The sequence below is a fragment of the Muscardinus avellanarius genome (assembly GCF_963383645.1).
Source record: "Muscardinus avellanarius genome assembly, chromosome: 5".
In the NCBI taxonomy this organism is placed as follows: Eukaryota; Metazoa; Chordata; class Mammalia; order Rodentia; family Gliridae; genus Muscardinus; species Muscardinus avellanarius.
Window position 1 is genome coordinate 19,480,899 of NC_137790.1, and position 22,840 is coordinate 19,503,738.

The 22,840-nt window shown below is 38.7% G+C and overlaps 1 protein-coding gene across 9 annotated transcripts in view; it reads left to right on the plus strand.

Moving 5' to 3' along the window:
* The window catches only part of APP (amyloid beta precursor protein), a gene marked incomplete at its 5' end in the record, with an annotated part of 275,766 nt that overhangs the window by 93,657 nt on the left and 159,269 nt on the right, over nt 1-22,840 (plus strand). For all 9 annotated transcript variants that reach the window (XM_080696688.1, XM_080696689.1, XM_080696690.1 and 6 more), the window contains one exon: nt 21,158-21,270. In XM_080696688.1, coding sequence (XP_080552814.1) covers nt 21,158-21,270 — 113 coding nt within the window. The remainder of the gene's footprint in view (nt 1-21,157; nt 21,271-22,840) is intronic.

Sequence of the window (22,840 nt, forward strand, 5' to 3'; positions counted from 1 at the left end):
TGGTAAATAAAAAGCCCAAGTTATGAGAAATTTCAAACAGTGTTAAAGGGTGTTTGACAAAAATGTTCAGATTTTAGTAACTGACACAAAAAACTCTCAATATATGTTTTTCTGTACAGTCTAGGCATAAGTTTAATTCTCTCTTTTTTGTCACCTTAGTTACTGAGTAGCTTCACTCAACTTTCTCCTTCTCATATCCTTTGAGACATTTCATCTCTTTTTTGTTTGTCTGTCTGTTTTAAATTTTTTATTGGTACATTGTATTCATACATCATAATGGGGTAAAAAACTTGTGTAGACATACATGCACACATCATCCAGTTAGCCCCTACCCAATCCCCAGCCCCTTCCCTCCCCATCCCTCCTTCCCATGCTTGGCTTAGTGGTTGACTTCGATATGTTTAAGTACATCGTGTGCTTTACAGAGTTTCCATCTTTCCCCCTCTCATCCCTCCGTTAGGTTGTCTTATTTGCTCCTGTCTAGGATTTCCTTTTTCATCTAGAGTTCCTCCTATGATCCATTTCTCCTTAGCTTTCGCATATTAGGGAAAGCATTGGGTCTCTTTCTAGCCGTGTGTCCCGGGAGACATGCACTGCGTGCACTGGTTCTCTCTCTTTGTCCTGGCAGTGAGTCTTAGGCTTTGACTCAGAACCGTCTGGTGAAGGGAATTCCCCAGGCAGCAGGTCTGAAGCAATATGAACCAGGAGAAGAATGGAGAGTGTCCACAAGTGGAAGTCTCCAGGGGAAAAAATGGCTCGAATGCACAGGAAGATCAGCTTGGGCTTAGGATGGTTTGAGAGATCTCAGAGTCTAGAAAGGACAGAGTACTGTTTAGGGCATAAAAAATAGTAGGAATTTTTTTTTTTTTTTCTTTTGGTGGTACTGGGGTTCCTGGAAGCCCTTCTACCTCCGGCCTACACTCCCAGACCTATTTTTACATTTTTATTTGGAAACAGGGTCTCCTAAGCCAGTGCACGTGGCTGGCTTCGAACCTGCGCGATCCTCCTGTCTCTGCCTCCCAAGCGCGGGGATTACAAGCGTGTGCCACCACGCCCGGCATATAGTAGGAATTTTAAAAGGAGCAAATATCAGCTTTAGAAAAAGAAAGACCAAAAGGAAAAAAAGATCAAACTGAAGCCAGGCATGGTGGCACACGCTTGTAATCCCAGCATTTGGGAAGCTGAGACAGGAGGGTCACGGTTCTTGGACAGCCTCAGCTACTTAGTGAGGCCCTTCACAACTCAGTGAGACCCTGTTTCAAAATAAAGAAAAAAAAATAAGACTGGAGATGTAGCTGGGAGGTAGAATGCCCCCAGGTTTCATCCCCTGTACCTCAAAAAAAAAAAATTGTAACATAACAAAAAACAAAAATTTACATCATTGCCCAGTTATAAGCCATTTGGCCTTCTGTTAGTCAGCCTTCTGTTGCTATGACAAAATACCTCAGATAATCAACTAACAAAGCAAGAAGGTTTATTTGGGCTCATGTTTTTGGCGACTTCAGTCCATGATCAGTTGGCCCTGTTGCTTTGGGTCACTGAGGAGTTAGCTTGTGGAGGCAACAGTCTATAGTTGGGCAAAGCCTATTACCCTGTGTTTGCTAATCAGACTTAAGTGCTTACATGCATATGGAGTTTTATAGGCACTTGATTATAGTTAAGTACTTTTCTGCTAAAGGTTTAAATCTCTTCAGGCCATTAAAATTTGGGGGCATTATCTAGATGTAGCAATCAGGTCCTCTGATTTCAAGAAGTCCCTTGACTTCTCTCAGATCGCTGTCTTCAGTGTTAACTGCTTTGATAGAATTTGGTACAGACTTTTTAAAATTTATTTTTTGAAGGTTTTGATGTCACTGAAGATCTCTGTACTTATTAGGTAGAATATTTATCAGCTGGGAAGATTGTTCAGCCTATTTTGAGGTTGTTGGATTCCTATGAATAAGTCCTATAACTCTTGGCTTGATTGAATACAGAACTTATTCAGGGTCTGATGATATTCTCAGACCCTGATATTTAGTAGGCTCAGTAATATTCTTAGTATGCGAAAAGAGTTATTTTTTTCCAGTGAAATAATTGGAACTTAGTTTTCTTTCTCCATCTTTGTTCCCCTCTTTTTAGTCAAAATTCTTGGCTAAATCTAAATTCATGGGTACCATGCACATACGCATTTTCTTTAGTACTTTAGCCTCATCGTACCTGATTTTTTACTTCATAAAGACAAATTTGGACTGCTGGCCCCTTTATTTAATTTCGCATATCAATAATGTTTTGCCTTCTCATATTTTCCCTATTCTTGATAAACACCTGGGCTCACTCCAGTGGGTCGACAGCCAGCTCTGTTGATGGTTACCTTTCTCCCTCTCATTGCCTGATGCTGCTTCTGTTTTTCATTCTGCTGCCCTCATTCTCCTTCTCAGGCTTATTATTTTCTTTTTGACTGCTTGAGATATTCTAAACACTGGTGTTTCATAGGACCCTTCCCGGGTTGCTTTTTTCCTTACAGAATACATGCTTGCTAGGAGATTGCATCGGTGCAGTGGCTTCCCTACGACCTGGGTTGATGTTTCCTGCGCTTTTATGTTCAAGGCCAGGCCTCTCCCTGTGGAAGCTTCGACAAGAATCAGACTCAGGGTCACCTCTAGAGTCTTGGCTCTTAGCTTACTTAGACATTTCATCTGAAACGTATGCTGCTTGCTTGTCAATCAGTGTTAGGCTGTGATGCAGAAGTAATGTGCTTCAGTAGCATGAATGAGGCCCTGCTAGGAAATGCAAAATAAAACAGCACTTAAAAATGGTAAATTTGAGCTTAGATTAAACAGATCATGTAGACACAGATATGCCACTTTTCTGTTGTTGTTGTTGTTTTTGTTGTTGTTGTTGTTGAATATCATTTGGGCTACAAATCTGTCTTAAACAAACCATAGACTTGTTCTCAGCCTTTTATTAAAGCCTCCTGTACCCTCAATTTTATGCATAAGAATTAATTAGATTTGAATGAACTTAATAAAGAAACCGTGCTCTCGATGCAGAAATAGACCTCATACTGGGCTATCACCAGAATCAGCAGTTATTGCTGTTCCTTTGCTTTTTTTTCTCTGCCAGTTAATGACAATTGGTATTTAAGAATAAAATTAGTCAAGATTAAGTCCCTAGGAAATATTCATGTACTGATTTTTACACTTTTTTAAATGATGGCATATGACTAAAAATAATCTCTTCAATATGATGTTAGAAAGCATTTCTGATCCTTTAGTTTACCTCTCTTTCTCATAATGGAGAGTCAACGCAGGGACGCTTTGTCTCCAAACTCTACACCACGAGCTTGTTTTGTTTTTGTTTTTGAAAACCAGGTCTCATTGGGTTGCTGAATGTCTTGCTCTGTTGCTGGAATTTTCCCATCAATCCTCCTGTCTTAGCCTCCCAAGTACTGGGATGATAGGTATGCACCACATGCATGGCTTTTTGTTTTTTTCTGTTTAAACAGATGTGGTCTCAGTCTTGGGATTCTCATCGTACACTGTGAAGAGACCTTACACTTTAACGTGTATAACAGGAGAAGAGAATGAATTCATTTGAAAGCAAAACACAGAGAACCGCCTAATGTGGGAAAGCCAATTAAATAACTGCCTAAATGAGCAAAGAATGATAAGTGCTAGTAATCTTAGGAAAACACACATATTACTTATTATTTATTGTTACAGTTGACAAGTGTTCATTTACATATGAGGCTTTTTTTCAAAAATGTCTTTTGTACTTAGTACAACAGTTGGCTTTTCAATAGATTAGCTCTGTTTTCCCAAAGAGATGGCTTGCTGTGTGTAACATTAAAGGTACACATTTTTCCAGGGGATTATATGAAGAACCATATCCCTTGTTACTGAAACTTAAAAGCTAAGGCTTTGAGATAGCCAAGCAGTTTAAACATAAATACAAAATGAGATGAACATATAAAGAATCGTGTAATGGTACAGGGGGAGAGGTAAAAGCCCAGAGAGGGAGCTGACCTTTAGTTCCATTCCTTGTGAGTCATCTTGACTGCACGCAGCCTCTATTACGCATCTCGCTTTAAGTTTATATAACGAAGATCCTATGGTCAACATTTCTGTTAGAAAGTTTGCCCCCAACCCCAAAATGGCAACTCAACCATTTCTTAGAAGAGTCTGCTATCCAGCTCTTCTTACACAAATCAGTCTTCCTTCAGCATTTCCCCCAAAACCATGACATTTCTGAAATTAAAACAACTCCGATCCTAACCGTAACTTTTCTTTAATGTACATTTTAGTCGTCTTTATAATTTTAAGTAAAAGACAGGGACTGTATTATTTGGAAGGAGGGAAAGCCCCTGTAATTATGAGCCCTAATCACAGTTTTCTTATTTCTAAATGTTAAATATAAAAGGAGAGATTTGCCTTCTCCGGGGGCTCCTCATGCGCCTTCTATGTGTGATAGAGCCTTACTTTGAAAAACTATTTAAAGCTTGGTTTGATTTAAAGGCTGAGCTTGTGCTTGCTTGGAATGCTTGTTCTTCAAAATATTTGCTCCCTGGAGAGGTATACCGACAGGCCTTTTCATGTGACTTTGGATTGTTGACCTGGAAGTCTGGGGTAATGAAATGGGCTTTGGCACAGTTCCATTGCTTTCTGGTTAAGCAGGGCCTGGAAAGGAAGGCGGGGCTGACTCTGTGCAGATGGGACGAGGTAGCTGGAAGATGTTTGCAGCCTGAATGCACCTTTCTTTGATGCCTTGCTCTGTTACTTAAGAGAATTTTCAACTGCTGCATCCGTAAATGTGCTGCCGCTTGTAATGAGGCATATTTAAACGATTTTGCCTGAAACAAATGCTTTCAGTCCTTGCCTGGTGTGTAAAATTTGAATGACACTTGTGCTCTGTCTGAAGAGAACAGACATTTTCATTATCAAATTCAGTCAAGCAGAAAAGTAGCGAAGGGAGCAGAAATTTCCATTTGCATCTATGATTGAAGTTGCAGTGATAAAAGAAAATTACTAGGTTGAAGAAGAGCCTTGTTCTCATTCTGCCATAAGACATGGGATTTTTGTTGCTTTAGAGATAGTTTTTTATACTTATGTTATTAGGGAAGGCTCTGATCAAAAGTCTCAAATTATACATATCCTTTAACCTAGATTTCTAGTTTTTTTGTTTTTGTTTTGTTTTCTAGTTCTTTATATGCAGAATCTGTATTCCCTTTATTCATAAACCTCGCTGTGTATTAATTATAAAGACTTAGCAGTTGGCTTGATGTTCCATTATCAGTCATATTTGTTAGCATTTATTTGTATTAGCAGGTGTAGATGGATAGTTCAGTCACCATCGTAAGCCACTGGATTAAAGAAGTGGATCATAATTCTCAAAGGGGAATGTTCTGGTAGAGAATAGTTGGTGAATCTACCTCTTAAAGCCTTAATGTAGTTATTTCCTGCCCGAACCTTCTCCTGTAGAAGTCCAGAAATTCAATTATTTCAGCTCTCCAAGGAGTGATAAAGCCCCTGCAAATTGATTTACAATAATGAAACTAAGCCTTGTTTACAAATCTGAGTGTCGATTTCGAAGTCCACAGTGGCATGGTAACAGAAAGAGCGATTCTAATTTATCTGGGGATCTATCTCCACTGAAAAGATGGGGTGATTTAAAAAAATGACTCAGAGGGATGTGGGTCATTTCTAAAAGATATTTTTATTGAAGCGTTCAATGATCATGACAACATTTTATTCCTTCTTCTGTTAGATATTGTGTTCTTCATCCCTAGAATAGAGTTTCTGGTACAATCACAGAATTCTGGTACTTCTTTTTTCTTTTCTTTCGCTGAGCTTTGGAAACTTAAAGCAAGTGTCCTAATAGCTGGTACAAGGCTGTGGTGATTTCAAGTACTGTATTCTGAATTCTTCCTGGCTGGCTCTTTTGTTCAATGCAGTGACGTCTTTTTTTCATTCTTTTATTTCTCTCCATATTGCTCCAGTTAGAAACAAATGGTTTATTGTTCTTTGGGTACCATCCCAGGATTGGATAAGTTAGTCAGGCACTTGATTCTGATATATATGCTACAAGCAATAACCTCTAAGTGGAACTGTCTAGCGAGGGACTAGAAATGTCAAGTGAAAGGTCAGAATTGGAAGACTACAAAAGCATGGTATATCTGAGTGATAAAGTAAGAAGAGCAGAGACTAAAGGACACCGTCTTACTTTGTAATCAGAATTATTTAAGGGTGGGGGAGTAAGAGAAGGAAAGATGAGCCGACAGTAGCAAGTGAAGGACAGCCGGCCCATCTGGGTGTGTGGAAGCTGGGGAAGAAGCCCGAATTGAAGGAAGATAGTCATGTGGGAGAGAGGCTGGGAGCTTGAGGGCTGACACCAGTGTGTTTGTCACTGTTGCCCTTGAAAGAAAAGTCTCTGATGGCAAATGGGGCTGAGGCAAATGGTAAAGGGATAGAGAGAACCAGTCAGGGGCTGGAGAGGGCTGTCCTCAGCTCTGAAGAGTTCATCTGTGAAAGTGCCTCTTCCTGTCTAGATTATAGCTTACCTCACACGCGGGTTTCTGAATATGGTGTATGGAAAAAACATGTTGTGTATTTTTATTTCTCCATATAATTTAAGGTCTTGGTAATAACCGGTGGTTCTCTTGCTCCAACCATACATCAGCCCGGTTGGTATTTTGTAAGCAATTATGTGGTTTTTTCTTTAAAAGCCCCATATATTACCTTAATTAATTGCATCTTTAAATATCTCTGTGGCTTTGGATGTTTTTTAATAAGATAGAAAGTGTTAGTAGAAAGCAGCCAGAAAGGATGCTTCTCTCTTCAAGAATCAAAACATAATTTACGGAGCTGCCATACAGGGCCTGCTTTTTAAATCTCAAGTCTCAGGAAAATGACTGAACTAATCTAAAAGTTACATTGAAACCTGATTTCAGTCTCCACATCTGAATTAGTCACGTTGCCATAAATACAAATTATAACAGGAGAGCTACAAAAATGAAATGGGGGAAGAAGGTCAGTTTGCAAGTCAACAGAGTCAATGGTAGCAACACACAGAATCCTCGTGGCATGGCTCTCCATGGCTAAAGCGTGTGGCATGACGATAGCATAGACATGGCACCATGTGTTCACTCACAGCAAATTCAAACTTAGGATTCATGGTGTCTCTGCCTATACTTGTTATGTTTGGATTCAGACTTTCACCCATAACCTCAGCCTGTCTGCATTCAACTCACTCCTTGAAAGAAATCCTTGCTTTCTAAAATCTGATGCTAAGTCTAATGCCATTGCCAGCCACTAGCTACACGTGACTATTGAACACTTGAAACATGACTAGACTGTGTCAAAAGCGTGAAACACACACATCACATATAGAATAGATGGGTTGAAGGGAACAAATGTAGAATAGCTTAGTTTTTTACATTGATTGCACATCGAAATGGCAAAATTGAGGATGCAATGGGTTAAATAAAGCATATTACTAAAATTAATCTTTTTTCCTTTGTGTTTTTTTTTTAATGTGGCTAAACTCACATCTGTGGCCTCCATTGTATTTCTGTTGGACAAAGCTGCTGTCAGCTCTCTCTGCTGAATTATCCTCAGTTCTTTTGTATACTACACTGAACTGGCACAGCACAGAGTGATCTTTAGTCACACCCAACGGTGACAGAGATAACTGCTTGAAACTAAACCAAGTTATGCCAAGATTTAGCTTTTATTCTTGTTCTTCCAACTTTTGAACATCTCTGGCCATGGAGCTTTTATGGCATGACCTTTTAATACAGTTTGAGTCTGTGAAAATCTGATACCTAAAATGCTCCAAAATCTGAAACTTTTCCAGTGCCAGCATAACAGCACAAGTGAGAATTCCATCCCATGGAACTGTGCTTTATGCACAAAATAGTTAAAGATATTGTAACTCAGGCCATGTGTATAAGGTATATATGAAATATAAATAAATTTCCATTTCATCCTATCCACAAAATAATCTCATTATGTGTATGCCAACATTCCAGATTCTGAAAAAAATTGGAAATCTGAAACATTTTGAGTCCCCAGCATTTTGTATAAGAGAAACCCCCCAAGTCTGTATCTGGAAATCACAAGGTATTCCTCTCGTTGTGTCGTCATTAAATCTAGAACACTTTCTATGATATTAAATCTAGAACTTAAATAATAAGTTTGTGATTCTGTAATTTTACAAAAGACAAAACAGAAGCAGCTTTTGGGGTGTGTGATAAGGCGCTCAGTCCTTAAGATGGTACAAAAGCAACAAATCTATGAGACAAAACACAGCTTGGGGAAGGCATGAAAGATTTGATTTTCTTACCCCAAAGAACAAATAGTATATGATTCCATTTATATGATTAGTCAAAAAAGACAGAAAATGAAATGGTGGTAACCAAGGGCTGGGAAGGAAGGAATATTATTTAATGAGCATAAAATTTTAGTTTTGCAAGATGGAAAGAGTATGGTTGCATAGCAACGTGAATCTATTTAACACTTTGGAACCATATACTTAAAAACAAGAGGTTAAGATGGTAAATTTTAGCTGGGTGGTGCAGACCTTGTAGTTTAGTACTTAGGAGGCAGAGACAGGAGGATTTCAAGTTCAACGCCAGCCTTAGCAACTTAATAAGGCCCTCTGCAATTTAGTGAGATCCTGTTTCAAAATAAATAAAATACAATTATAGTTATAGCTCAGAGGTAGAATGCCTCTTGGTTCAATCCCCAGTGCCCCCACACACACATATGGTTAATTTTATGTCATGTGTATCTTACCAGAATTAAAAAGAAAAGGACAAACCATTCTAAGATTTTTATGAATCAGTAGCTTGTAAGTTTTTTTTAAGGCTTAATGATATGAATTGGAACAGATTACATGAGATGAATTGGAATAGATTACCTTAAGTAGAGTCTTGTCACCTGAAGGAACAGCCAAATGGCACCAATCAGAAACTTGTTAGAAAAGGAGAATCATTCCCACCCTATACTTTTCCAATCAGAAATTGAATTTTAACACGATCCCCGGGGAGAGACTCTTAACATATGACAAAAACTTGAAAAGCTATTTCTCAAAGTGTGGTCTGTGAGCTACCTGAATGAGAACCACCCTGGGCGGTTCTGGGTTCAAACCTGTCCCAGAGCACAGAGAAAGCACATTGGGATAGTGGGGCTGAAAGGAGAATGGTGCTGCTCTACTCTCTAATCCCAGGTGATTGAAAAGCACAGGAGAGCTTGAGAACTTATCATCCAGAGAAATTTTACAGAATGGAGATTTATGCTTTATCTTCTAATTTTGGAATCATTTAGACGTTGGAATGATTACAAGCACAAGTCACAAGAGGAAGGTCTGTTGTTGAAAATCAAGACTATGAATAATAATGCAGCCCCAAAGAGGTAACAGAAAAGACCCATGTAACTTAGCTCACTTCAGGCTGATTGATAAGGAAACCATCTTGCAGAATTAATGGAGTATTTTAATACTGCACTGAGTACTTGAGAGAGTCCAGAGTTGAGCCTCCTCTGTTAGCTGTGCAGAAACCTCACCAGGCCTAAGAGTCCTCATTCATGAAGGGAAATGAATTCAAGGACACCTTAGTTTATCTTCTCTCCAGAGCTGAAATTTTTCTTTAATGTTGACATGTATCATTATTTTTGAATTCTTAAAGTTTTTAAAAGAATTTGAATACCACATGCTACTTACACAAATCATTTTTGCTAAAAAGAAGAAAAATCTCTAACTTTTCTTGTTGTTATAGATACCATAGATGAGAAACCCAGGTTAGTAAGATATTTTTAACCCGACCTCTTTTCATCTATGGTTATTTCATGGACATTTCTTTTAAAATGTTGATGTAAAAGCAAATGTGTATGTGTTTATTTTATGAAAAAAAAATTCATGCAGGATTTAAATTTTTAATAGACCTTATTTTCTTGAACAGTTTTAGATTTACAGAAAAATTGATAGTCCAGAGAATTCTCCTAGACCTGACACCTAGTTTTCCCTGTTGCTAACATATTAATTAACTATTTTTGTTACAGTGAAAGAATTTTAATACATTAATTTCATACCTCATTCAGATTTCCTTAGTATTTATCTAATGTCCTTTTTCTGTTCTAGGATTCTATCCAGGCAAACACATTGCATTGAGTTGTGAGATTTCCTGAGCCTCCCCTGGGAGGAAGCCAATACTTCCCTTGTTTCTAATGACTTGACAGTTTTGAGGGGCCGGGGGTTTTGTAGGATACCCTATTAGTAGATTTTCCTAATGGTTTTATCAAGGTTATGATTTTTAGAAGGAAAACCATAATATCAAGTGTCAATTTTATCATATCAGATTAAGGCTGCATGCAGTCCATGTGGAATTTCACTGTTGGTGTCGAACTTGATCACCTGGCTGGGGTGGGGCTGGTTAGGCTCCTCCTGTAGAGTCACTTTTGCTTTTCCTTGAGTTCCTGTTGCTCTTTGAAAGGAAGAACCACTACTCAGCATACACTTCAACAGTGGAGATTCATGCTTCACCTTCTTGAGGACAGAGTATCTTAAGTAAATTGTTTGAAATTCTTTTCTGCCATTTATTTATTCAGTCGGTTGAATTTATGGATACTTATGTTCTGATATACCTATCACCTCAAGTCATTCTGCCTTAAGCTTTTGGGAGCTTTTGAGCTGCTCATTTGACATAACCTCTTTTTTTCTCTTATAATTTCTACAGGATGCTCTAGGTTCATCTTGAATATTTTCTGTCCCATTTTAGGATTGGCCGTTTTTTCCAAAGTTTGGTCCTGGTTCTTTTTATTGGAGAATACATTGTAATACTAGTATTTAAAAAAATCAAGATCTGGATTTTAGGTAATGGTCATTGCTACTAGAGTGACTTTGCTTTTTAAATTAAGATCCCTCAGATGATAGAGCAGGGCAATATCCGTCTGTAATGACCCTTGTATATAATACAGCTCTGTGACTAGAAATATTTCTAGGAGTCTAAATGTGGGTTCATCTCTCCAGCTCTGATATATATTGCTACACGGATACTGTACTTCCCTCCTTTGTCAGTTCTCATTCCAGCACTGAGAAATCTGGCTTCTACCACCCACTTACTTTATTGTTCAGTGTCAGAATACACACTGAGAATGCCAGGTCAGAATTGATAGCCCCTAGCTACACGAAGTACTGCAAAAGTACTAAAATTGCTAACAACTTTTTGTTTTTGTCTTTTTAAGATAAATAGCCTTTGTACTATTTTTATTATTGTAAGAGCAGTGCTGTTCTCAGCCTGGGTCAAACACTACTTCTCTCTCACATTCATCTGCCATTTATGTAGGAATTGTGTGCATGTATGTCTGTACATAGGTAGGTATGTATGTAGGTATGTGAGTTTATTTATGCGATAATGCATGTGTGGTGGAACTCTATGCAACTGAATAGAAGAGAGGGTTTAAGTGAAACATTTGCTTTTCACTTTTTTGCTTTTGGAGTATCTTGATCCACTTCGTTTCCGCCATCTGGCAAATAGTTCCCATCTGAAGAAACCCATCTGTCAGTTCTCACTATTATCTGGTAATAGTTGCAGTGCAGTGTTGGTGACAGCAAGTCACTTTCACAGAGATGTGTAATTCACTGGTATGTTCTCTTAGAGAAAGAACCCAGGAACTGCCCACACTCTGCAGCGAAAACTAACAGTTTTATCATGTGGGAAATCGGTTGGGAAGTATTTTGGCCACTTCTACAAGCATTCTTCCCATCTTGTAGGTACAAATGCCTCCCAGGAAAAAAAATTCCCAGCCTGTTTGTTTGCTTGGGAGAGTTACAGAATATCAGTACACAGTGAGCACACTCAAGATAACATGTTTGTGAAGAGTCCAAAGTGAACAAAGTTGCCTGAGTAAACATTTTTTGTCTACATTCACCATTTTCTTGTGTGTATAAGTATATTGTAGGTTTATGTATGCACATCCATGAGGAAAAATTAGGAAGGTCTTGTCCAATGTTTTCATCAGCTGCAGCACAAAGCATCTTCCAGCTACTAGGCTATGAACAGGCTAGATCCTTCTCTCCTCTCTATTTGATCCTTTCAGTTTGACCTTCGAATGACATCCAGTCTTTACTACTTCACCATCTCTGTTGCTTCACTTTGATCCATGACATTGCCACCTCTTACCTGGATTATTGCAGTATCCCCAACCTGGTCTTCCAATCTTACCTATCAGGGCAAAAAACAATTGGCTTCGGAAACCACATCAGTGTCATCAGTGTCCTCCCCTATGACTCGGAGTACAGGACAGAGTATTAATAATGTCCAAAGGCCACTCACCCATGGGCCTTCTGGACCCCCTCAGAGCCCTCTCTTCTCCTTGCTCTTCTGTGAGCACCAGGCCTGCTTCTGCCTTGGGGTGTTTGTGCTTGTTGCAGGAACATTCTTCCTTCTTATTTGGGGTACTTTATTCCCTCACTCACTCCTGCTAGTCTTCTGAAATGAGCTACTTTCAGTGAGGCTTCTCTTTTATCCTCATTCCCCTTTTTCTGTTTTGTCCTTACAATCTTTATTACCATCTAACAAATACTGGTTTTCAAAATATTTTTTACTGGTGCACTGTGATTATATATCATACTGCGGTACAAAATGGTAGGAATATATATGCACACGGCGCTTGGTAGGTACATTTCCCTCTGGATGCCAGCTCCCTCCCTCCCCTTCCTCGCACATGTCATTGAGATTGGCATTGGTAATTTCATCTATGTACATATCATTATTTCAACTATTATCTTTTCTCTGTCTCTGTCTCCCCTCCTCCCTCCCCACACCCCCTTCATTGCTCCACTGGAGTCTCTGCTCCTCTATCTGAAGAGTCCTTTGCTCCCAGTTTCTCTCTGGTTTTCACATATGAAAAGAAACAGATACTATTCACTTTCTGAGACTGCCTTTCTTAGCATAACATATATTTTTTTTCCTTATCATTTTCTATGGAATCTTAGTTTATTCCATCTTTTTTGCCCTCTCCTGTGCTCTCAGCAATAAAAGAACAACAGGATGTTCTCAGGAAGAGTGAGTGAATGGTTGGACTTAGCTGCCAGAGGGGATTCAGTACAGCCCCACTTATATCTAGGACTAGTGCCCTGTGCAGAAACTGAAAGCACTGATCACTACAAATCTGTGGTCTCCCAAGGACTTCACCCCATGGTGTGGACTGTTTTTGTTATTCATACCATCATCATACATGGCATTCAAATGTAAAACAGTGCCACCTCATCCATGGGGCTGCAGCTGAGCAGTGAGAATGTATTGAAAATGAAATCCTACTGCCTTCGGTAGGTATATAATAGGTGATCAGTAAAGGGCGATGAGTAGCTGTTGCTGTTCTTACTATTATGATTATTAATGTGAGAAAGGTTGGAGAATGGATACTAGAGAAAAGGGTAATAATAACAATTATTGAGCATCTTTGTTCTGGGCATGGGGTTGGATGCTTCATGAAGTTTCACTCATCTAATTCTTCCAACTCTATAATCTTACCTTTTATTGTTGTTGTTTCTTATTTTTAGTAGTTTATATTAGTGCATTGTAATTATACAACAGAGTGAGATTCAGAGTGATAGAAACATACATTCTCACATCACTTAGTGTATTTCTTTCCATATCATACCCTCCTACTGCTTCTTCCCTCCCCATACATGTTAACGAGATTGGTACTGATACCTACATATGTGGACATATAACCATGTTTTAACTGTTCCTTTCCTCAAGCCTCATTTACCCCTCGGCTTCCCTCCCTGAACCTCCTCCCGCTATTCTACTGGTCTCTCTCATGTATCTTTTCCCCCCGATTTTGTTCTGTAACTTCCATATATGAGAGAAAACATCTGGCCCTTGAGTTTCTGAGACTGACTGATCTCACTGAGCACAGCCTCTAGTTCATCCATTTTCCTGCAAATCCCATAATTTTGTTCTTCATGGCTGAGTGAAATTTCATTGTAATAGTGCATTTTCTTTATTCATTTGCCTGTTGGTGGATACCTAGACTGGTTCCATAGTTTGGCTGCTGTGAATTGTGCTGCTGTACATGTGGGTATGCATGTGACACTGTAGTGTTCTAACGTTAATTCTTTTGGAAAACACTGAGGAATGGTATGACTGGGTCATGTGTTTTTTCCATTTCTTGACTTTTTCTTATCAAACTAAAGTGACACGATTGTGGCTGTCTTCGCGCTTCATTATTAGACAATGAAAGAGACTCTTCCTGAAGTAAGTACTCAGGCACTTTATACAGAGTTTCTGAAGAAGCTATTGACATGTCACTTTCTCAAGCTAGAGCTGATCCTATACACAATTTGTTGTCATTCTGTTGTCAGAAAATACTGCCTCTTTCCAGAATCATCTTTCACACTTGAGGGTCAAAGAAGAGAAACCATGATTTGGGACAAAACTCAAAATCTCAGACCTTTTGACCCAGTAATCTCATGATTCCCTCCTACTCTAGTCCTCCAAAATTCATAGAAATATCTTTCTTTAGGCTGATGTCTCCATGTTTGAAAGAACTGTATAAAGCTCTGGAGTCTTTATTTGTTTTATGGTGCTGGGGCTCAAACCCAGGGCCTTTTTTCTGATAGGCAAGTGCTCTACCACTGAGCTACATCTCCATCAGAAATATTTCTTATCAATCTAGTAAAAACCACTCTGACTCTGAAGAATTTAGCATTCTCAGTTTTGAGAAATTTTACTTGTTCTTCTCATCCATTCTTTTCTTACTTTTCCCTGTGTGGTAGATTTTTTAGGGGTTCTTGGGTTTCTAGTAGTAGCACTTTATATTCTTAATTCTGTTTTCTTCCTGGAATCATTCCGTATTTGAAAGGGCAACTTAATTAGGAAACTGAAAAATACATTTCTATCTTTGAATTCCATAGTGTTGGAGACACTGCTTTTTGCCTGTTTTATATGTGTTCCCACACTTTCCTTTCTAAGAGAATTCCAGGTCTTCTGTTTGGATCACAATCGCTCATCAAAACATACTTTCCCTGCTTCCCTTGCAGCTAAGTGGGCAGAGACACAGTAAATATGTGTTCATTGTTGGTGGGAGTTGCTCAGGTGGGTACATCTCCCAGGAAACACAGCAAAGCTTCCTTAGAAGCAAAACAAACAGGAAACTTCCAACTCATGGGCTGTTTCACCTGCTTTCTTCCTGACATTTGGACATGAAATCTGAAGTATCTTTGGCCATTTTTGTGACCACCAAGCATGAGAGAGAGTAAAAGTTGACATGCTAAGGATGGCTATAGAGAAAGATAGGAATAAGCTGGGCATGATGAAGTGCACCTGCATTCGTGGTAGTTGTTAGGATGAGACAGGAGGATTGCAGGCTTGAGGCCAGTTTAGGCAACTTAACGAGACCTTATTTTATTTTATTTACTTATTTACTTATTTATTTATTTTTTTTGCGGGTCTGGGGATGGAACCCAGGGGTATTCAACCTCCGAGCTACACCTCCTGCCCTATTTTTTATTCGTTTATTATTATTATTATTATTATTATTATTGTTAATTTATTTTTTGGTGGTACTGGGGTTCCTGGAAGCCCTTCTCCCTTTGGACTACACTTCCAGACCTATTTTTACAGTTTTATTTGGAAACAGGGTCTCCTAAGCCAGCGCGCGTGGCTGGCTTCGAACCCGCGCAATCCTCCGATCCTCCTGTCTCTGCCTCCTAAGCGCGGGGATTACAAGCGTGCGCCACCACGCCCGGCTGACCTTATTTTATAAGTAAACAAAAAATGAAGGGTTCACCTTTAAAGCAGAATGTGCCTGGATTTAACCCCCAGTGCCATATAAAGAAAATAAAAAAGGATAGGAGTTGCCTGATATATATGGACACATTGGATATTTGCAGCAGCCAGCTTCAGTATCACTTCTTATGTGGGATAAATGATCCCACAGTGCGGTTAAGCCACTGTTTAACATGTTCAATCCAATGCAGCCAAATGCATTCTCAGCTCTTTTGTATGGTTTACTAGCTAATTTAAGTCAAGTTTTTATTGTGAAATTGATCACATTGTAGGCTTTAACATTAAAGTATTTCACAGTCTAAAAGCGAATCTGCTTTTATAAAAGCCAAAGGAAATTGGCCAAATAAGCCGTTTCAACCCAAGTCTAAATGATTAAATTGACTTTCCAGTCTTAGATGGAAAGCCAGGAGACCTGGGGTTTCAGCCCACTTCTACTGCCAGTTGGCGCCATAGGCAAGCCACTTGACCTGGACTTTTTCCCTCCCATCTGCAAAACGAGGTAATTTGAGCTAGACATTCCTCTCAAAGACCACCAAAGAGCAGTGGATGGAGGCCTGTGAAATTTCCATTGAACCTGGCGTCATTATTCACCTTGCCAAGATGTTTCAGCCAAGAAACCAAATCTGAATTTTGTTCATTAACTCCCTTTCCGTCGAAATTGCATGTGTGTGTGCATGTGTTTTAAATATAAAAATTGAATTCTGTACTTCAGAAACCAGATTATATGGTTATCTATAAATCTGTGCACAGTGTATATTGCTGAATTTATCCATTTGGCTTAGATGGCACCCAATTTTCTAAAGTCTAGTGTAAACAGGAACATGATTTCTTATTATGATATTCAATATATTTTGGCTTTTCATTTCCTTTGCCCAAATTCTGTTAAGTTTTTTTCAGGCCGGGGATATAGCTTAATGGTAGATCTCTTGGTTAACATATACAAGGTCCTGGGTTTAATCTTCATTACAACAAACAAAACTCTAACCAAAATACAAAAAACCAAAAACCAAAACAAAACACATTTTTTTTTCAGCTGAAAGATAAAGCCAAATAAAGAGAAGTTTTATTTTAAAAATAAAAATGTAGCCGGGCGTGGTGGCGCACGCTTATAATCCCCGTGCTGGGGAGGCGGAGACAGGAGGATCACGCAGGTTCAAAGCCAGCCTCGCTGGCTTAAGAGACCCTGTTTCCAAATTAAAAAAGTATAAAAATAGGTCTGGGAGTGTAGCCCGGAGGTTGAAGGGTTTCCAGGAACCCCAGTACCACCTAAATAAATAAAATAATAATAATTTTAAAATGTATGTGATTCTATATGGAAACTCCAGGTATATACTGTCTAGCAATATACTCCAGGTATATATTAATTTTTAAGACTAATAATATTTATTTTTAGAGCTGTTTTAAGTTCACAGCCAAATTGAGCAGAAAGCAGAGTTCCCACATACCCCCAGTTGTAACACAGATTTCTTTAAAAAAATAATTATTTTATAATTAGAAAGAAAGCAAGCTGGGCTGGTGGCATACGCTTGTAATTCCTGCGCTTGGAAGGCGGAGACAGGAGGATTGCGGGTTCGTGGATAGCCTCAGCTACATAGTGAAGCCTTCCACAACTTAGTGAGACCCTGTTTCAAAATAAAGAAAAGAAAAAAAACAGGGCAGAGGTGTAGCTCGGAGTTCTTATGCCCCTGGGTTTCATCCCCAGGCCCGCCAAAAAAAAAAAGAAAGCAAGCAATAAGCCATACTAAGCTAAAAAAGCTTCATTATATTTTTACCAATGTTCTTTAGTTCTTATTAAAAATTTTCATGCATTTTCAAATATTATTTTAAGTACCTAATAGGTAACATTCTAGCTTATTTCATCAATGCTCAAAGTTATATAAGCAAAGCAAGGCATGGTGGTGTGTGACTGTAATCCCAATACTTGGGAGGCTGAACCAGGAGAATTGCAGGTTCAAGATCAGCCTCAGCAACTTAGCAAGACTCTCAGAAACCTATTGAGACCCTGCTTCAAAACCAAAAATGAAAAGGAAAGAAAAGAACAAAGACTAGGAGTGTAGGTCAGAGGTAGGATTCCCTGTGTTCCATCCTTAGTACCTGGAGCATGCACACGCACACATCCATGTAATATCCTCAGTGCTATCTATTGATAGATTTTATATTAATGTTAAACTAGCATGAGCTTTTGGCAATAAATTGTAAGAACTTTTTAAATGACCAGTATTAACCCTTTAGTGTGTGTGCTGAGTGAGTACAGTGGATTGCTCTCAGAGGGCAATCTACCTCCAAACTTACATCCACAGTCCTATTTATTTTGAAATAAGGCCCACACGGGCCTTAATTAGTTGCTCAGGCTAGCTTTGGACATCCGATCCATCTTTCTCAGTCTCCCAAGAACTAGGATTACAGGCATATGCTACCATGTCCGGTCCAATATTCTTTCAAAAAAACAATCTCCCCAGACCTGCAAAAAAAAAAATAAATAAATAAATAAAACCAACAACAACAAAAAAGCAATCTCAGTTTCGGGGCTTATTTTATCTGTGTGCAATATTGAAAAGTTAAAACTGTCTTTCTACTATTAAATGATATGTTTTGCAAATTAAAATTTTCAGTATCTTTTCACAGATACAGTGAACAATTGCTATGATGTGATTAATGCAGTACATGTCCTATTGATGGCCATTGCATTTTGTTGAAGTATACTGTCTGTCAGTGATTTGGGCTTTGCATTATAATCTAGTCCTCAGAAGACTGATGAAGGGCTCGTGAAACAAGTTGCACACGCACATGGCTTTGTTGTTTGGCACTTTTTATGCCATTGATGTCCCAAGAACTCATTTAGGCCAAGATTCAGAGTATCTTCATATCTGCTTCTCTTCTTCTCAGTAACTGCTTTATCACTAATAGCCTCGAGCCTGCCATTTAATCTTTTTAATTATTATATGTAAAATTGAAAAATCATCACTTAGTGGTTTGGATATTTACAAATACAGCTAACCAGCCCTAACAAATGCAATGGGTTTCTTGAGTCCACTGATCACATCTGACTTCCTGTGTCCTGGGCACGTGAGCTGCCTTGGGTATCTGGTATTGGACCTGGCAGCTGGGATTGGTTGCCTGATATCAGAAATTCTGAGGAATTCGCCTGCGAATGAGGTGTGTTAGTTTTGGAAGGGACCTTTCTTATTTCCATTTTCCATCTCTTCTGGGGCTTTGTTTGTTTTTGTTTTGTTTGCTATTATTCCAGGTAAAAGAAAAATGTGACATCACTTCATTATCTTTTTTTCTTTCCTGATACTCTTAATGATTATCTCTGCTCTTATCTCTGGAGCTAGGTTACAGTCTCCGAGGTCAAGGTGGCCTTAGACAGGTTTCTTGGAGGGAATTCTCACCTGGGATCTGTGGGGCAGGATGCAGTGATTGATTTGCAGCATTAACCATGCAACAGCAGAGCCCTGTGTTCATTGGCTTTTCTTGGATTAGGTGCCACTGGCATAGGGATCACCTTGTCTCCTAACTTACTGCATTACACACTTACAGTGCTGTGGTCGTCATCGAACACGTTAAAGAATTTAGAAATTACAAGATCCGAGGTTTTTTCTCCCCTACAATTTGTTTAGGTTTTTTTAAATTTAAATATAATTTATTAAAATAAATACTTAGATATCATAAAACATCTTACATGTTTGAGCTGGAAACAGACTTCAAGAGTGCTGCTGGAATGAAAAGTTTTCTTAGGGCCTTTTTGTTCTCTTGTTACATTTCAGAAAATATCATGGAACACGCTAGGCAAGAAGAGAATTCTAGTTTTGCTTATCTGTGGAAAATCTCCATCCTTGCTGAGTTGCACTTACGGGTTTAAATCTGCTCTTGCATGTCTTCTCTGAAGGATTATCATTGCCTGCTCGGTGGTCTTCCTGCCTTCATTGTTTCTTTAAAATTTCCCAGTCTCATTGACTTCTAGATTTCTTTTCCATTCGTCTAGTATTCCAATCAAGGTGATAATACTTTCCTTCTTCTTTATTTTTTTCCTCTTACAGGAGGTTTTCTCATTGCAAAGCTCCTTTGCCCACCAACCTATCCATCCATCAATTCTTCCATCCAGTATGTGCCAGGGATGAGGGTATAATGGTAAAGAAGATAGATACTGTCCTTATATTATGAGACTCTATTAGTCTCATGTGACATACTCTGGTCATCCATTCAGACTTATTTATAATGTTATTTCCACTTTGAGGTCAATCACAGTGTATCCAAGCAGATTCTTTTCTCTAACTACACTGGCCTGGCTTCTCTCTCTTCATGTCTCTTAGAGTATTTAGCTTGATAACAACAAATACTTACTACCTACTGTGTGCTAACATCTGGGGATTCTACCATGAATAAAACAAACAAACTTACGCTTGCAGCTAACCTTTCACCCTCGTGAGATCGTGAATTGATGCAGGATTTCATTGTGATAGCTTTATATCTGTAATATCAACAATACTGAGACACAGTTTGCATGGTACCTATTTTCCTTAAAAATTTAAAAAGATAAAGGATCAATTTATCAGAATGATTTAATTGAGTAATATAGCTGAAAAATTTAATTTATAATTTAATTACTCATTTGTTATTATGCGTTATATATTATATCAGTACAAATATAATACACATGCGCATGTATAGATTTTTTTGCTTAACATTAGAAAAATGTTTAAATTTCTTAGTAGTTTACAAACAGTGAAGTGTTCAAGAAAGGGCTACTTGGGTGATGTGTGCATGTCTGCCTCTACCATCTTGTACTCCATTAAGATGTATGACTGCAATGCACCAATAAAATTTAAAAAAATAAAAGAAAGATTGGGCATGGTAGCATTCCCCCAACAACTAGTAGCGAGCAGTGCCATCTACTTGGGAGGCTGAGGCAGGAGGATTGCTTGAACCCCGGAGTTCAAGGCCAGCCTAGGCAACATGGCTAGACCCTGTGTCAGAAAGAAAAAATAAAGAGGGGAGTTCAATAAAAAGAGGCGGGCACTGGTTTATATTAATTCTGCTCAAATTTGACTGTCAGTTTTTGTGTTCTATTCCCTGCTGTCATTGAATGGTCATGTCTGGCTAAGCAGCTCTTACGTGATTAACTTTGAAGGAGAAATTTGGGTTAAGGAACGATATTGCTCATAACATCTGAGAATGTTTAACCATTAAGGCTGATGTGGCAGGGAACCTGGGCTGCTTAAGAGGCTGGACTCGGGATTCTCACCGTTCCAGTCTTGTTGGGATTGCGCCAGCACGGAACACTGAGTAAAATCCCTGAGGTCCACGGTTCATCTTGGTCTCTTACTCTGTGGTGAGATCAGTGTGGTGCTGACAGAAATGATGTGAAACTCCTTTTCTTTTTTCCAGTTGGAGAATTTGTGAGCGATGCCCTTCTGGTTCCTGACAAGTGCAAGTTCTTACACCAGGAACGGATGGACGTGTGTGAAACGCACCTGCACTGGCACACTGTCGCCAAAGAGGTACCAGCCCCTCGGTTCCTTCATGCTAAGTGGAGAGTTTCTGGGGACACACTTACCATTTTAGAGGGCATTTTGAGGCAATAATGGCTCCTTGGTAAATAAATTCCTTAAGACCTATTAAGTTCCAAAATTTTCAACTCTGAATATTTCAGCAAAATTGATACAGGTACAAAATTGATACAGGCTAAAAATCATGGTCTAGTGTTTAACTATCCTTTATGTGTATTTTTACATGGAAAAATATGTGAAATATATTAAGATTTCTCTATTGAAAAACTAATCATTCACCTACTTTTCAAATGTAATAATTATTTTATATATAATACTTATTTCTAAATATAAAATGTATTTAAAATACAATGATCATATTGTTATTATTGCTATAATAAAATATAATCATTGTATTACTAATATAATTATTTCAAAATTACCATGAGTGGTATCATTGTTGCTTACTTTAAGCTTTTGATAGGTGTTCCACATGTGGGAGATGCGACAAATGGGTTAAAAAATCCATACCCTTTTTTATCTATCTATCTATCTATCTATCTATCTTCTTCTTCTTCTTCTTCTTCTTCTTCTTCTTATTATTATTATTATTATTATTATTATTATTATTATTATTTATTTTTGCAGTACTGGGGATGAAACCCAGGGGTATTCTACCTTTGAGCTACATCTTCAGCTCTATTTTTTTTTTCTTTATTTTGAAACAAGGTCTCACTGAGTTGCAGAGTGCCTCACTAAGTAGTGAAGCTATCCTTGAAGTGCCATAGACTTTATTCTTTTAGATCAAATTTACATTTGCAGCAAAACTGAGCAAAACCTACAGAGCGTTCCCCTACACCTCTTTCTGTACACAGGCTCAGCCTCCTCTGTCCATGAGTTTTTCCGGGGAAGAGAAAAAATATAGAATCCTTTAGTTAGAATCATTATGTGCCTGAATGATGTTTTATAAAGAAAAACTATCATGTTTTCTAAATTATAATACAACTAGCATCTTTCATGCCTGTAAGCTTAACATTTACTTTTCTGTTTTTTGTTTTTGTTTTTGTTTTTTTTTGGAAGATCTGGGAATCGACCTCCAAGCTACACCCCCAGCCCTTTTTTTTTTTATTCTTTATTTTGAAACGGGGTCTCACTGAGTTGCAGAGGGCCTCACTAAGTAGCTGAGGCTGTCCGCGAACCATGATCCTCCTGCCTCGGCCTCACAAATGCTGGGATTCCAAACGTGCATCACCACGCCTGGCTTCACTTTTACTTTTCAAATGATTTTCTGTTGTTTTCTTTGGTCACATACAAAGTTTTCATAACTAGCTTTTCCCCTGTTGTCCGCTGGTGGGTGCATCAGCAGCAGAACAAGGCAGTAGCCTGTCCAATAGCAACAGGACGCCTGCGATTAGGGTTCCGTTTGTTTCTGAGTTAAGCCGTCCAGTTTTGGTCAATTCACCAGGCCACAGTACCACCCTTGTTTGCCACAGTGGGTGAATCTGTGGCGCCAGGCCAGCCCTTTGAAACACCCTGCTTTGGGCTAAACCTGTAGAAAGCCCAAAACAATAGTATGAAATAC